The sequence below is a fragment of the Pelecanus crispus genome, chromosome 4, assembly GCF_030463565.1.
Source record: "Pelecanus crispus isolate bPelCri1 chromosome 4, bPelCri1.pri, whole genome shotgun sequence".
In the NCBI taxonomy this organism is placed as follows: domain Eukaryota; kingdom Metazoa; phylum Chordata; class Aves; order Pelecaniformes; family Pelecanidae; genus Pelecanus; species Pelecanus crispus.
Window position 1 is genome coordinate 29,258,068 of NC_134646.1, and position 15,436 is coordinate 29,273,503.

General features: G+C 36.3%; 1 protein-coding gene across 5 annotated transcripts in view; it reads left to right on the forward strand.

Moving 5' to 3' along the window:
* The window catches only part of TBCK (TBC1 domain containing kinase), a 110,312-nt gene that overhangs the window by 53,656 nt on the left and 41,220 nt on the right, over window positions 1-15,436 (forward strand). For all 5 annotated transcript variants that reach the window (XM_009481633.2, XM_075709304.1, XM_075709303.1 and 2 more), the window contains 2 exons: window positions 5,928-5,964; window positions 7,378-7,539. In XM_009481633.2, the coding sequence (XP_009479908.1) occupies window positions 5,928-5,964; window positions 7,378-7,539 (199 nt within the window). The remainder of the gene's footprint in view (window positions 1-5,927; window positions 5,965-7,377; window positions 7,540-15,436) is intronic.

Consider the following 15,436-nt stretch of genomic DNA (forward strand, 5'->3'; position numbering starts at 1 on the left):
GAAGAGAAAGCCAGTGTATTGCGTTATAAACAGAGATGTTTGAGAAGGCCACCTGTATTGATAATGACCTGCATCTGAAGAGGGTGGGTAGGAGGAAGATGAAGGGAAGGTGGGGAGAAGAACGAACGTTAATCTGTAGAAAGCCTAAATATTTGGGGAGGGGTAAATGGCATGGGTAATGGCAACATTTTAAGATCCTGAGGGAGAATCGATTTTGCAGAATCACTGTGTAGATGCATTTGATATTTATTTGTTAAAGGCTATGGATGACCAAAGCAATTACTCTATGTATTTTGTCCACGATACTAGTTCCCACTGAAGAGGTAGAGATGTAATTTCCCTGACCATCTTACAGGTCCATGTTTCTGTGACTATCCTACATGAGAGCCCTGAGTAACCCATCTTGGGTCTTAGCTGATCTTTCAGCAGGTCATAGCGTCTGCTTATACAGTTATAGTTCTCCACTGAAAACTTTCAAGGTGCAAGTCAGATGGAATAGTTTAAAAACACCCATTTTGTTATATTTTAGGTTTTGTGTTGTGCTAGGCATTCATTGGACAGCACACAGTCAAATGTGAGCCTTGTCTCTAAGCGTTACAGTCTAGAGATGATTAGGTAATGCAGTAAATAATTACAGAACAGAAGTATATTTAAAAAAAAAAAAACTTGCATTGAATACAAATGCTAGTTCTAAAATTAACACTAACCTCTGAAGAGAGGTTGTCCTTTCTAAATTGTCTGTCTTTTTTTTTTTTTTGTATAAATAAAAGTTGTTCTGCCTTTTAGACTAGTGAGAGGTGATTTTTGTACCTCTAACAAGGCAGCACAGGATCCATCAAGGTGAAGGGTATGCACTGCAGTAATGAGATCTGAACCAGAGTTTCTTGCTTGAGTACTAATCCTATCGAAGTAAACCCCGATTAATCTTTCATCATTGAAATGCTGGCTCTGCTGCAGGAAAGATTGTGTTTCCTGGCACCCTTCCCATTTGCTTCGGGTCGCATAGCTCTCATAATATTGAACACTGCTGAAGCTTGAATAGTTGTGAATATTATTAGCTGATGTGGTGCCTCGATTAAGTACGTTGCTGTGGCTATGTGATTTACATGTAAATAGAGGGATATATATGCTGAATCCTACAGTTCTTTGCTCACTCTCCCAAAGCTTATAATCTCCCCCACCCTATATAATGCTTTATAACATGCTCTGTATTTTACTGAATAATTCTGACATCAACAACAGACCATTTTGAACTGAAGAAAAACAAGGAAGTGTGCTTTCAGCTGCAACCCACCAAACTTTTTATCTTTGCGTGTGCCACCTCATACAAACCACAGTCTATGGTATAGGTAAAGTACATTTAAAAAAAAAAAAAAATTACTGGAATGCTCAGAATAAGATTGTAATTTTTTTTTCATTTCTGTCTTTTTTTTTTTTTTAAGCTTTTTTACAAGGTTTTGTTTTATTTCTCCTTTGAGATAATGGTTTGGGCATAGTCACACCACAAGTAAAATCAGAGATAGGTAACGAGAGATACTTTAAGGCTCCCCTTTTGGTCAATCCAAGATCACTTAAAAATGGCAGACCTCCTAACAATATGTACAAAAATATAAAATGTAAATAAAAGCTACAAACAAATTCTCCTTTAAAATACTTTTAAGAAAGAAAGCAGGGCCTTGAAGTTTTGGTGCTGGGGGGTGGGGTGTCTCTTGCCACTAATGGGCAACTCCTTTGTTGAGTGGCAGCACCATGCTGGGGGGGGCCAGGGTCAGGGTTCAGTCTACTTGCTGAGGATGACCATGGTGGAGGGGGAAGGAAGGGGGGGAGGTCCAAGACTGAAGAGGATTCCTTTTAGCTGAGGATCATCCTTTCATTCTTTCTTTGACCACTTTCTGCATAGCTATGTCAAATGATGTTTTAGTTTAGTAAACTTGGAAAGAAAGATTGGATTCTTTAACAGATCTTCAATGTCTGGGATTGTTAGTGAACAATTCAATAAGAAAAGAAATATGAATCCTTTCTGTTGTCATTTAAGCTAGTGCCTGCCTAAAGTGTGGAGAAAGCAGGTTAGCATGGAAGACAAACTATCTTAAAACTGTCCATTGCAGGGTTTTTAGCATGTTCTTCTGAAGTAAATAAGCTACTCGCTGTTAGAGGTAGGATACTTGCCCACATTGCCATTGATTGTGGTAGTTCCTGTATTGCTGTAAGTGTGACTTCAGCTTTGAGAAAGAAAGGCTCCAACATAAAAAAAAGTCTTGAACACTGAAAGTAGTGTGAAATACATGCTGTAGCATAGGGGGGTTTTTGTTACGCATCCATAAATTATTTTTATAATGGTGAAGACATGACAGTTTACCAGTTTAAAGTAATACGCTGCATTGAATGACAGATGGTCAGGTAAGGATTCTTCTATAAAAGATTGCAAGAATAATCATTACTCCTGTTGTGTTTGTTATCTTTAAAACTGTAGGTGTTTAACCTTGATCTCAGCTCTGTAATTCTATAAGGTGTGGAGGGTAAACTTTCTTAGAGATTTTTAAGTTTACCAAAAACCTCTAAGAAAATTCAAGTGTTACATACATGCGTAGCAAACAAGAATGTGTGAAGAATGTTGGCATTTTTGATGTTTTGAAAACTCAAACCTTCAATTTTAAATCCATTATCATTATCCTGCAACCAGGTGCATAGCTTCACTGGAGCTGCCTTATGATGTTCATAAGGTGCACCTGGATTGTACAGGACAGCCACTTTATTCTTGTAGACTTTTCACTATGTAAGAAGCTTGTCCATGCCTTTCAATACTCCCTACCATCCCCACCAACAATCATTAACACTAATTTTCACCTTGCTCCTCTTCTAAAATATCTTTAGAATCAAAATCCCCTGAGCCTAAATATCTTTAAAACTATTGTCTTTACAAGTGAAATATCAATCTTCTGTAGACACAAGTAAAGCTCTCATCTCCTGGATGAACAGTCAAATAATGAAACAGTCCAGACAGTCGTAACAGCCGATAACAAAATCCTCACAGAAAAGGCTTTCATCAAGATTTGAGCCAATATCTCTTAAGAGCTCTGAATGTGTAATGGGAGATGCACTCTTCTCAAAATTTGCCCATCTAACTATGGGCAAGTAAACATCTTCACCCCATTGAAAAACAAGGAACTGCATCTCCAAGCTCAGGTACTGAGCTGAATTTGTCATAGCAGAGCACTATTGGAGAGGAAGCTTCAGCTAGGGATAATGGAACAATGGAGAATGAAACCAAGTCTAAGGACAAGAGATTTCAAATTTAACTAAAAAAACCTGCGGATTTATTCAGATTGTTTGAACGGGAACTGATGTTAGGGGACTGCTGTGTTCTTCATATATAAGAAATGTCGAGGTCCTTACTGAAAAGCACAAAAGAGCTTGTATTTTACTAGCAAAGCAAAATTATCAGCATTGCTGATCTCAAGCTCACTCTAAAAAATGAAGTACTGGTTTTACAGGCTCTTATTTTAATGTGACTTATTCTCAGGCTGTTCCAGCAGTTCAAATGCTACTTTGATTAAACATTAGGTATGCTTCCCAGCTATGGAGAGTTAAGTGTCAATAAAAACCACAACCCCGTTGTGTTTCAGGGTTCAGTAGTGAAGTGTTGAAAACCTCTTCAACAGCAGCTTGTTAGTACAGAAGCATGGCACAATGCTGTTCCAGCTGGTGATTGCTAGAGGGCAGTATTTATTAATAGTATGTTAAAAGTGCAATCCTGTAACTGTGGGAATTTGGTAGCCTGTTTATTTGAGGACTACAAGTGATAACAGTTCTTTTTTCTGTGTTTTTCAATTTGACTTGCACGGTGGAATAATACCACCAGTGTTGTGGCTTTTCTTTGCTTCCTTATTAATAGTAATCATAACCTCTTCAGGTTTACTGAGACTTCTTTGTCTTAGAACATTCTATTTATGAAAATCAGAAGGAAAAATCCCTTCAATAAAAACTTGCGTGATACCTTCTACTTAAATAGCTTGACCTACTTTTCATGTCACCGTTCATAGGTTTGGTGAGGATGTTTTGGAGCAAAGCAGTGCTTTGCCTTGTGGTTACCTTTTCATAATCTGTTTAATGTTTCAAACTTTGTGTATTTTCTTGTGTATTTCTATGTAGATGCATACAAGACAGCTGTTTGTGAAATTAGGAGAAAGTGTGGATCTGCTTTGGTAAAACATTTTAATCAAATATATGAAAAGGAGGAAATAATTGCTTTTAAATACCAGCGAAGTAATGTAGTTTAAAAAGATGTCCTCATAATATGTACTTCCAAGTAAAGAGGAGCCTCAGGCTATTAGGAATGCTTGTTTTCCTGCTGCACGGAAAGCAAGATACTGCATACAAGCACACAAGTAAACAGGTATTAGCTGATCATAACCACTGTAGGGGATATTTCAGGGAACAGGGTATGTTGTTATTCAGTAGAGAGCCATCTATTGAAGACATGACAAAGATGTACTCGGGGAAATAGCATGGTTGTATTATAAGATGAAAATGGTGATAGAGGAGGATTTGTTTTTTGAACGCTTAAAATCAGTTGGTGGGTTGGAGGCCAAGCTTTATAAAAGCCTCCTGAACATTGAAAGAGGTGAACAGTCTGGTCATCACAGCTTTTTTAGTTTTATGGACACTATGGTTCAGATGCTCAGATGAAGATGTAGGAATAAAATTTAGAGAGAGCTGTGCTAAGGAGCATTTCAGCAAATGTGTGCATCATTTAATCAGTGCCATAACCCAGTTAAGAGTTTATGAAATAAGTAGTAATTTATTAACATAATATCAATTATGCTTTCTGCTTCTCATTTGCTTACTTCTTGGGAAAGCTTAATAGGAGGACTAATTTGCTCTTTTTATAAGCTAAAAAGTAATATATTAAGCTTTATGTCTAACTGTAAATCTTCAGAAGTGGAAAACGGAGCACATGATCTATGCAACTGAGTAAAATTTAACAATGGTCGTCTCGCTCTTGCATTCCTAATTTGTGGGGACTTTCTATGCAGTTTGTTTCATGAAAATGGATTCTGTTGCCTTGAACACTAAATACTTCAGTGAAAATTGGGAAACTCTTAAGGTGTCATATATGCTTATCTCTTCTAATGCATACTGAATTTTCTCTATGTGATGTCATGAGTATGAACGTTTGCAGAAACTAAAGGTTTTCTGTAGCCACTGCAGCAGCACAAGTTCCTAGTCTCATAGTAGCAGAAGTGCTAAAGCAGCCTCAAATTCTTGAGATGACACCTGCCTTTAAAGGTCACAGTAGATACAACATAAATGATTAAGGTGTTAGTAAGTGACACTATGCTTTTGAGAATGAAACTGTTCTTACTGCCTTTCACTGACAAGTATACATTTTAATAAACACTGGAGAAAAAGGTAGATATGGTTAATTTTTCTGTTGGAAATTGTGATTTACACTTCTAATTATTTATATAGAACCAGGGATTTTTTTCATAGTCAAAAATATATTGAATCAAGTTGTTTTAGCTTGTTCAGGCATCCTGTGCTAATTTCCACTTAGCAGTATATATATGTAAGGTGAGAACTGTGACAGTTTAGTAGAGCAGGTTTTTGAGTTGTTTAAGACTTTGGGGGTTATTTTTTGCAAACATAAGCCTACTGAGGGCAGTGGTTGTTTTTGTTGTTTTCAATACAGTATCACAAACTAGTAATTTGAAAGAGATGAGAATGGGGCCCTGGGGGAGGAAGAAGCTTCTCTGAAGGGCTAAACAGTTGTGTGATAGCGGTTCTGCCGCTGCAGTTATTTTCCATTTTAAATACATTCATGCCAAGCTAGGCAGTTTTTAATGTGGCAGGCAATTGTCACAAACAACTTCAGGTCTTAATAAAACTTTTTTTTGTTCTCTTCCCCCCACCACCACCTTTTGCAGCTTTATGCTATTCCTTGGTTTCTTACAATGTTTACACGTGAGTATGCATTCTTTTTCTCTGATTAAATGTTCTTTTATTTCTTAAGCATAATTTTTCTCAGTTTTTCAGCTGCCGCCTTCCTAACTGGTGTGATGTGTCTATCATTTAATAGGTTGCTTGTAATTTGCAAGGATGTGTGTTGCGGTTTGAGTCTCAACAGTGCCTGTCACATACTTTCTGCCCTGATTTGACAATAATTAGCATTTTCTTATTTTTTTTAAAGAGTATTATATTAAATTTGAACTGGATTATGTTACACATGCAGTATATGGGGAGTGCGCAAAGGAAGCTGTTATTTACTGGAAAACCATATAATAATAGTTAAAAAAACAAAACCAAACCTCACCACCTTCCCCTGCCCTCACCCAGATAATGTAAGAAAGAGAGTGACTTTGTTTTTGAAGGCCAACAAAACAAGCTTTTTTGATTGCACTTTGACATATTGTTATGCTACTGGCACTAGTTTACTATGATATTTGTGCATGGATGTTAGGAACAAAAAGAGCTTTATAATTTGGTGAGCTTTTAATGAAAGAGGACAAAGTTAATAAAGCAAGTCTAGAAAGCAATTAAAAATCTTCTTTCCTCAAAGATCTCTGTGTTTGGTTTTTTTTTTTTAAATTTTATGTCAACATTGACATACTTCGAATTTAAAAAAGAAAGAGTGGCAGGATGAAAAGAGCTGATTGATATTTCGTCAGAGAAATAATCCAAGAATTTAATGTGAGATTTTTGATTGCAATTTCTAAAGATCTTGACTGTAAAGCACTGGTTCTTGCAGTTGTCCATTCTTCTAAAACTTTCTTGAGAATCACCACCTTTGAAAAACAAGGAGATGGTTTCCTTGGCAATTCATTGCAATAAAATGTTAGAACTATTTAGTTGAAGGATAGCTTATTTTAAGAGAGACACCTTCAGATTTATATATAAAATGTTGCTATTTTTAACCGGCCTTTCTCTTTGTCTTTCTTTTATTCTGGCAATTTTTGGTCTATTCTGCTCATTTTCTTGTCTAATTTTAAGTAGTGGAGCTTATTGATTAACTCACTGATGTCTTCATACTGTTGGAAAAAACTGATATGCGTGTCCTAATGCATAATTGCACTGTACCATAAGAAAAATAAATTTCCTACTTTTGTGTGTGTTTGAAATCTAAAAACCTTCACATTTCTAAGTATTTAATAATGAAGGAAGACACTGATGATTTCCAGAATAATCAAACTGCATGTGAAGAGAAACCTGCTTCTAAATAGGTTGAGTCCCTTTTGCTCCCAAATAAAAAAGGAATAACCCTAAGATAGGGGAGGAAAAAAAGTACATAGACAACTCTTAAGCATATGCATGTGTGTGTATGCTTTTATGAACTTATATGCTTATAGCTTTTTTTAATTGTGCTTGTTCATCATGCAGATGTTTTTCCTTTGCACAAAATTTTTCACTTGTGGGATACGTTACTGCTTGGAAATTCCTCCTTCCCATTTTGTATTGGAGTCGCAATACTTCAACAACTGAGGGATCGTCTTCTGGCAAATGGATTCAATGAATGCATTCTCCTTTTTTCAGACTTGCCAGGTACAGAACAAAACATTTCTTCCCTCTTTCTCTGTCTTCCCCAGTGTGTTGCTGAAGAAAGTATGTGCTTGCATATGAATATATATTACAAGTCTTACACGTATTTTGAAATCATGCTACATTTAGGCAAACTCACTGTCAAGAGTTTGTAGGTCTTAACTACAGCTTGATGAACTTAGTGGAAGTTTTTTTGCTGTCATCAGCAAGAACTGGGTGAGGTTGTTATTGTTTCCAGGTGAAGACTGGAGTACTTTCATGTGAAATTTAGAACAATTTTAAATAATTCATAAGCAAGTGTTTGTAGGTATGCCACATATAGAAACAACCCAGTTGGTAGGGATTTCTTAGTGAAAAAAATTTAGTGCTGTTCTGAACGGTGCTTTTCCACTTTGATGCTGGTACTTGTTTTCCTTTGTTTTCCTTTCAAAAATAATTAAACTTTTGCTATGGAAGCAATTAATGAAAAAGCGTTATGGAAAACAGTATAGAAGCCATTGGAATTGCTCTGTGTTAAATCAGTGTCCATTCGAAATGTAAAGCTTTCAAAAGAACCCTCAAAATCTGATCCGAGGCTGCATGATCGTTGTGCAGAAGTTCTCTCTTTTTGAGTGGGAGGTGGTTGACCTATCTTATCCATGCTTGTATAAGCATGTGTTGCATCTTTTAGAAACAAAACAAACAAAAAACACAAAAAAAAACCCACAAAATTGCAGTTAACCATGAAGTTTGTGTCTTATTTCTGAGCAAGTTTCTAGTGAGACAGTAGAATGCATTTGAACTGAGTAAGCGCTGTTAACTGAAAGATGTGTATCCATTTGTGATGGACTAATATTTACATAACACATGAATTGGGAGGCTACTGCACCCAGAACATACTTCTGTTCTTGTATTAATTCCCTCTCTCCAACCCAGGATCTTACTAACATAATATAGGTCTTGGTTAAGAGGTGACACTGTTTTAATTGTGTGGCCTTTCTTGAGATAACTAACTTTTGGCTAACTCCTGGGCTAATTACAGAATTAGTGGGCTCTGTTTGAACACCATGTGTGCAAATCAATAATTCATAATTCATTTAAACAGAAGTCATTCTTTTTCAGAAGAACTGAATGAGAGAATCAAATTTGGAAGAGCATTTAAGCTTAAAAGCTCGTTAAGTGTGCCAGTCTCCACAAATGCAGAGTTTAGAGGTTAGCAGTAGTCTAGGATATGGCAGCAAGCAGGCTGAAGCAAAGTTCATAGTTGCATAAATCAGTCTCTCAGAAGTTCACTGAGTTCTCACAGATGAAGCTCTGTGATTTCTCTAAATATTATTGTCACAAATTCTGTTTCTCACTGTATACACTTGAACACGTGTCTGGATTTCAAAATTTTGCTTTTCTGCTACCTTTCAGTTTAGTATATACTATGCAATTGCTACTGTATTTTTCAATTTATAAGAAATTCAATTGGGTCATTCCTTATGGTGTAGGTTTTCTCATTTTCAGTCTATAAGCTTAGTCATTTCAAAAACCCTTATTAAATTTAACTGGATATCTTCAGATGATCTGAAAGGTGAGTGCTAAACTAAAAGATTGTCTCTCTTCCCCTTCCCTCCTCCCCCATTTATTAGCTGTATGTCTTAGTTAAATACAGATTCATTAATATTTAACTTACTTCCTTGCGGAAGGTGATTTCTCCCTATTTTTTTTCCCTTGAGTGGTTCTGAATGATATATTCCAATTTATCTTGAACCAGCTGATTTACTGACATTTGAAGTACTTTATGCTGAGGTCCTGTGTAAGAATACATTAGTTCTCATAATACATGTCTGTTTATATAATAAAATTAAATCAAATCACTAAAATCTGTAGTGTTATAATGTACATGCTTTCTGCTGATTATAGTTTATGACAACTTTGATACTCTGGTAGGAAACGTTTTGGTAGAATGGTGTTTCTGAAAAGATTTTTTTTTTTAAACTGTTGGTGATGTCTGCAATATTTTGCATGTCAACAGTGGCACAATTGGATATTGTGAGATTAATCCAAAGCATATCATAAACTACTACCAAGGGAAAAAAGAATGAGGGTGGAAGACGATCCTAGTGTAACTTAAATGCTACTGGTCTAACTGAGACTCCTGTAATCAGTAACAACTTTGAACATGTTATTATCATAGCCTTGTGCCTTGTATTTCTGACCTGAGTCTTATTTCTGGTTAAGAAGTATTGACTGCTTATGCTTTTTGTCACCTGTGTCTTCCAAACAGGACTTCTGTTATTTTGGTTAAAATAAATTGTGTGTCATTGCCTGAGAATTTTCTGAAAGTAATTTATAAACAACCTTCACCTGAAACTGGGTCACCCCAAGGAAGAGATTATGTTGTTCAAAACATCTGCAATAATTTCGATCTAAAATCAATTGTTGCTCAACAGTCTGAAACTCCTGTGTTTTATATGCTTTCTGTGCACTGGAATGGCTTATCTCAGGCTGCCAGTGAAAGCGACTTGCTTTCCAGACTGATAAAAAGCTATTTTACTGCAATCTTGCAACTTTGTGGAACACTTTAAGATTTCTTGTTTCTACAGTAGCTATTTCTAAAAATGTATATTTAAAGTTTTTAAAAAAAAAAAAAAACAAAAAACCAAAAAACCACTACTTTATTTCCAGTACACTGCATGTAACGCAGTTTCACTGTTTAAAAAAGTTAATGATGTGAGGAAAAAGAAGGGGCACAGTGCGATTATTGATTACTTGATTCTGAAAACCTTTTCCAATGCTTGTCTCAAAGCTTTGGCCATATTTTATCTATAAACCTAATACAATTGGGCGTTACTTGTTTTGGGAGCTCTATTGGAAATTTTAATTTGTTTTTGTATAGTTTTAACAATATTCTAGCATATTAGGAAATCTATTTGAAGTCTTTGACAAAACAATTGGTTAATTAAGAATACCAGAAAATCCCTTTGTTGTAGCAATAAATGTCCTAGTTCATTCCTCATGGGGCTGTGTAAAGGGGACATATAAGCAACTGCTGAAACTTAAATAAAATTAGATTGTTTAGGAAATTGATACCTCAAGGTGTTTGGGTTTTTTTTGTTCTCTTTCATTTATTCATTCTTTTTTTTTTTTCTTTGTGTTTAAGGAGCTCTGTTAAGTATAAACTTCATTTTATTTAAGTCTGACATGTAGCAGGAGAATGTGGCAGGAAAATGAGGATGGTAAGGGTGGCACTACTATAATGTGATTCCTGAGGTACCAACAACAGAGGCAGGACTCTGCTTTCAGACCAGTACTGGCTTGTACTAAGCCAGTTTGGATATGTCTGCATCTTAGCTATTGGCAAATTTACAACCCAGAAGGCTCTTTCATGCATTGAGGGCCAACTGTGCAAGTAACTTTAGTTTAAAACCTGCCATTTTGCTTATAGCTTAGTCTTTAACATCCTGCCGTAAGTTTGTGTGATAATGTACAATATGCAACTCAAAAATTATGATTATTGTAGCTTGACTTGATTACTAAGTTCATTACCCGCTGTACAAGTAGTACAAAGTCACCAGCACCTTTTGTTAGGAAACAGTCCCAGGACGGAAGCATCCAGTTATGTACAACTCTTTGCAAACAGTTGAAGGATCCCATAGATGAATTCACTCCCACCTGTATTGGGTGCAGTATAGGGCCTGACAGACAGAGATTAATTACGGCCTTGAGAAGGGATAGGACAACTACAAAGAGATGGGGACAGATGCTATTAGAGAATACATAAACAGCAATCCTAGACATGATATAAAACATGCTTTCAAATAAGCCTTGTAGGTTAGTTCACACAATAACCTCATCTTCTGTAATTCTGGAGCGAGAAAAGGGTTTGTTCTTTTAATGGTGTGCACCATAGGAAGGTGTCCAGGCTAGTCAGTGCTTCCAAAGGAAGAACCTCAGCCTCAGATACGAAGTCCAGAAAGACTGGCTGTGGAAATGCAATCCATTGCAACAAGGAGCTACAGTAAAACTGTTAAAGTGGAAAATGTAGAGGATTCTACTTTGTGAGATACAGACATGTAGCTTTAAGATGCGACATGTAGTCAAAGATCTAGCTGTCGCCAAACCACAAAAATGATTCTCCAAGGATCAGTTTCTCTAATGTGGGAGAAACAATTGTATCTATTGTCATTATAGTGACGTGCCAAAATGCTGAATCCCATGATGGTGAAAGCCATATAAATGCTTAGAAGAATTACATCCAGCTCAGAAATGGGCTAAAGATTAAAAAAGAGTGGAAACTCTACACTAAGATTGTATGGTGCAGTTTTGAATGATGTGTTTCTGCTGACAGCAGCAGAATTAGACACACATCAGAGAACTCTACTTTAGATACATATTGGACCCTAGGTAGCTACTATTTTACTTTCCGTTGTTTTTCTTCCTGAAAATCCTTTGTCTGCCCACATCTGTGATTCATACACGTCTATCATGCCAGAATATCTGGTGGTTCAGCATTTAGTTAATTAAGATTTGGTAGGAGGAAGAAATGGCAGTCGGCCGCCAAGCCCATGTTTGTGGGTGTTTGGTGCCTGTTCCCATTTGTTTTACCACTTCTAGAATAAAAATGTAAACTCTGAGATCAAAACATCGACTTTGAAGAGACTGAAAGAGATACAGTGGGGTCTTCCATGTGCCAGTAAGCAGTAGAAAAACAAAGGTAATACACTGTTTTGATTAGGGTTTGAGTTTTTATCATAGGGTTTTGAAAATGTCCTGTTGCTTAGATTAAGGCTCTGAGGAATAGACATCGTAATAGCTCTTTTAAAGCTCATCTGGCTTTGTTGTAGTTTGCCCAAGTTCAAAACTGTTGTCCCCCATGAAAGATGACACTGCAAGGTGATTTATCATGGAGTTAGTGAAGCTGGAGTGCTTTTTCAAATTACAGTATATCTGAAGAAAAACAGCACTTTGGTCTCTGTCACATGATGCGGACGATAATGGTGCTATAACGATAACATAAAAAATTGGATTGGAAATATCAAAAGACATCAGAAGGAAAAAGGAAATCACGTTTCTAGTTTTCGTTTCTTGAAAGATGTAGGTCAGACTGATATTTATGGAAACATTTTTTCTGAACATATTCCGCATCTTTGCTATGTTAGGTGGCTTTTTTAGATGCAAGTGGCAGGTGTATTTTATAATGCAGTTCCTGAAGATTATTGTTGCTCAATAATGGCATTTATGGAGCAGAAATTGTGCTAGTAAGTGGGGTTTTGTTTGTTTTGCTTTTTTTTTTAATTATTGTTTTTGGTAGTGGCTTACAGCCAGCTGTGGGTTGGGAACTGGCTTTGGTACAGAAGCAGAGCAATTTGTTAGGGCACACCTGCTCACCAAGGCTGTTCGGTAGTGTCAAACTCTGAGAGATTGATGTCATTTTACCTGAAGCTGTGAATTCTTTAATTATTCACGTTTTCCACTTGTAGTGACATGAACAAAATGCAGTTCTATTTATAGATTCTACCTTCTTGACACTGAAGAGAAATGCTTTGGTGGGTGACACACTAAGGAAAAAAATACCAAATCCTTTATTTTATTCATATTAATGTTGTTGTTACTCTATAGTTGTCCCTGGCAGAAGAAAATCAAATATATATCCTTTAGCAAAGGACTGTCTGTCTCAAGAGATGGTATTTCATAAAAAGGGTGAAAAGTGAGTTCATCAGTAGCACTTTCCTAGTGCATGTCTTAAGCTGCATCTCAGACTGATTTTATGCCTCCTGTTTCTTGACAGAACCTGTATGTACTCTTCATAGCAAAAGGGGACTTCAGAGAATAGATTAATCCACCTGTTAGCCATGTAGGATTTGGAACACCTTTACCCTGGAATAAAATCAAAGTACATGAAGATAGACTGTCAAACATACTGGCATTTTTAGGCATGGAAGGACAAAATTCAGGCCACTCATCTAAGCTTTGCTCCTAGATGTGGCAAATTATTATTTTTCCTCTTTACAAAGGTGTCGTGGGAACACATCTCCCTCTTTTTTTTTTTGGTTTCATCAAAATTATGAACATAACTGGTTCAGGATTAGACTAGTGCTTAGAAAGCAAGAGTGTGCGCTAGATTTTTTTTTTTTTCCTTTTACAATGATGGAAAATGTTGCTGACAGAGCAAGGTGCCTAATAGGGTATCTGTCTATACCTTTGTTATGCTGAATGCGTTTGTTTTCCTGTACAGTCATTAATGGTCTTCCCAATAATCTTTAGTTCTCTAATTGTTAATTGAGGAGGATTTTAAAATGAGCTGCACAAATACTGCCGTGTTAAAATTCCTTGATTAAAGTGTACATTAGCAGCACATCTCTGACTAGATATATTTTGGGGGTGTGTATATCCAGTGCTGTTAAGAGATGCACATAACCACTGAAGTACAGAATTGGAATGGCAGTGTAGGCTGAGAGCTAGAAAAATCTTCCTGCCAAAATAAGGACTGAGAAACAAGGTCTGTTTAAGTGAATTCTCAGCAGTGTCATACTTTGGGATAGCTGTCAGTTTCCTTTGCTCTACTTTACCATATTCAAAGAACTTAAACTCTTGCTTTTCTAAATCTGCATGAGGCATTAGATTCTGTCTATCCAAACTTCTTTGTTCTTAATGTACTAAGAGCTGGAGTTCAGTAGAAATCAACAGAAAGACCAAAACTAAACATGGAGATCTAGAGCAGGGTTTGTACCTAAAGCTAAGACTTTGTTGATATTACAAGCTTGGAATAAATTTCAGGACTAGATTGCTAGCATTGAAGGGCAAAACTTGATCAGGAAGGGCAGGTATCCCAACTGGGAAAAGCTCACATTGTATGTGAAGAATGTTGCCTGTATTCTCAAAGTGGTGATAAATGGGCTAAGTACCCATCAGAGGTGTGTCAGGTGAAAGCTCTGTCACTGCAAAAATTTAGGAAGTCTAGACAAGCATCTGTAGGGGAGAGGCTAATCACATATCATTTGGTGTCAGAGCAAGGCAAGGAGCTAGACAATCTTTTGCTGGTTCTTCAATACTTATGCTTAAAAAAAAAACCCAACAAAACCCCCAAAACACTGGGTTTTCTTTTTTCTTTTTTTTTTTCTTTTTTTTTTTACTCACCAGCATAGCATAGTTCAAAGGAAACAAATTTAGCAGTCATGTAAGCTGATAAAGTATAAACCAGAAACTTCTCTGCTGGGAATGTAACCCTGAAATGGCACAAACTTAAAAACGTCTTAAAGATGGTCATCTTTTGGTTTTTTGTTATAATAATACGATATTTAGGAATGTACTTCTTAAATCCTTACATGTGTAAATTCAAATTGGGGTGTTAGAAAGCTTTTTCACAGAATACGGGAACTTTTTTCCTTGACTTCTGAGTAGGTTAATTATGCAGCAAACTTTAAAACATTTATAAATGTATATTGACAAGGCTGGCCTGATGTTAGATACTTAAAGCTACTAGTTTTGCACTGTGAAACACTAATATGGACTTGACTAATGGTAAACACTGAAAATGTTGCATCTCAGTAAGTTATCTACCATAATGCCAAATGACAAGAGCATTTTTTTAGAAATGAAAGCAGTTTTAAGCATGGGTACATAAGCAAGATGGTTATTATCCTTCCTGTTTACAGCTGCTGTATTTGTGGAAAATTAATAACATTTCAATCTTGAATAATATGTTTCTTGCTCTGTGGTAGTTTGTGGGTGTTACGTGGTTCAGGATACTCTTTAGGCAGGTCTAGATATCTATATTAATCTTTACCCAAAGTTTTTTCCATTATTGGTCTAGGAACCAACGGATCAAATTAGACGCTTTGATCCTTTTCTCATGGCAACAGGTACTCCTTTTGAGGGTTACTTGAATTTTTGTCTTATTTTGAAAACAGAAGTTCTAAGTTACTTCATATTA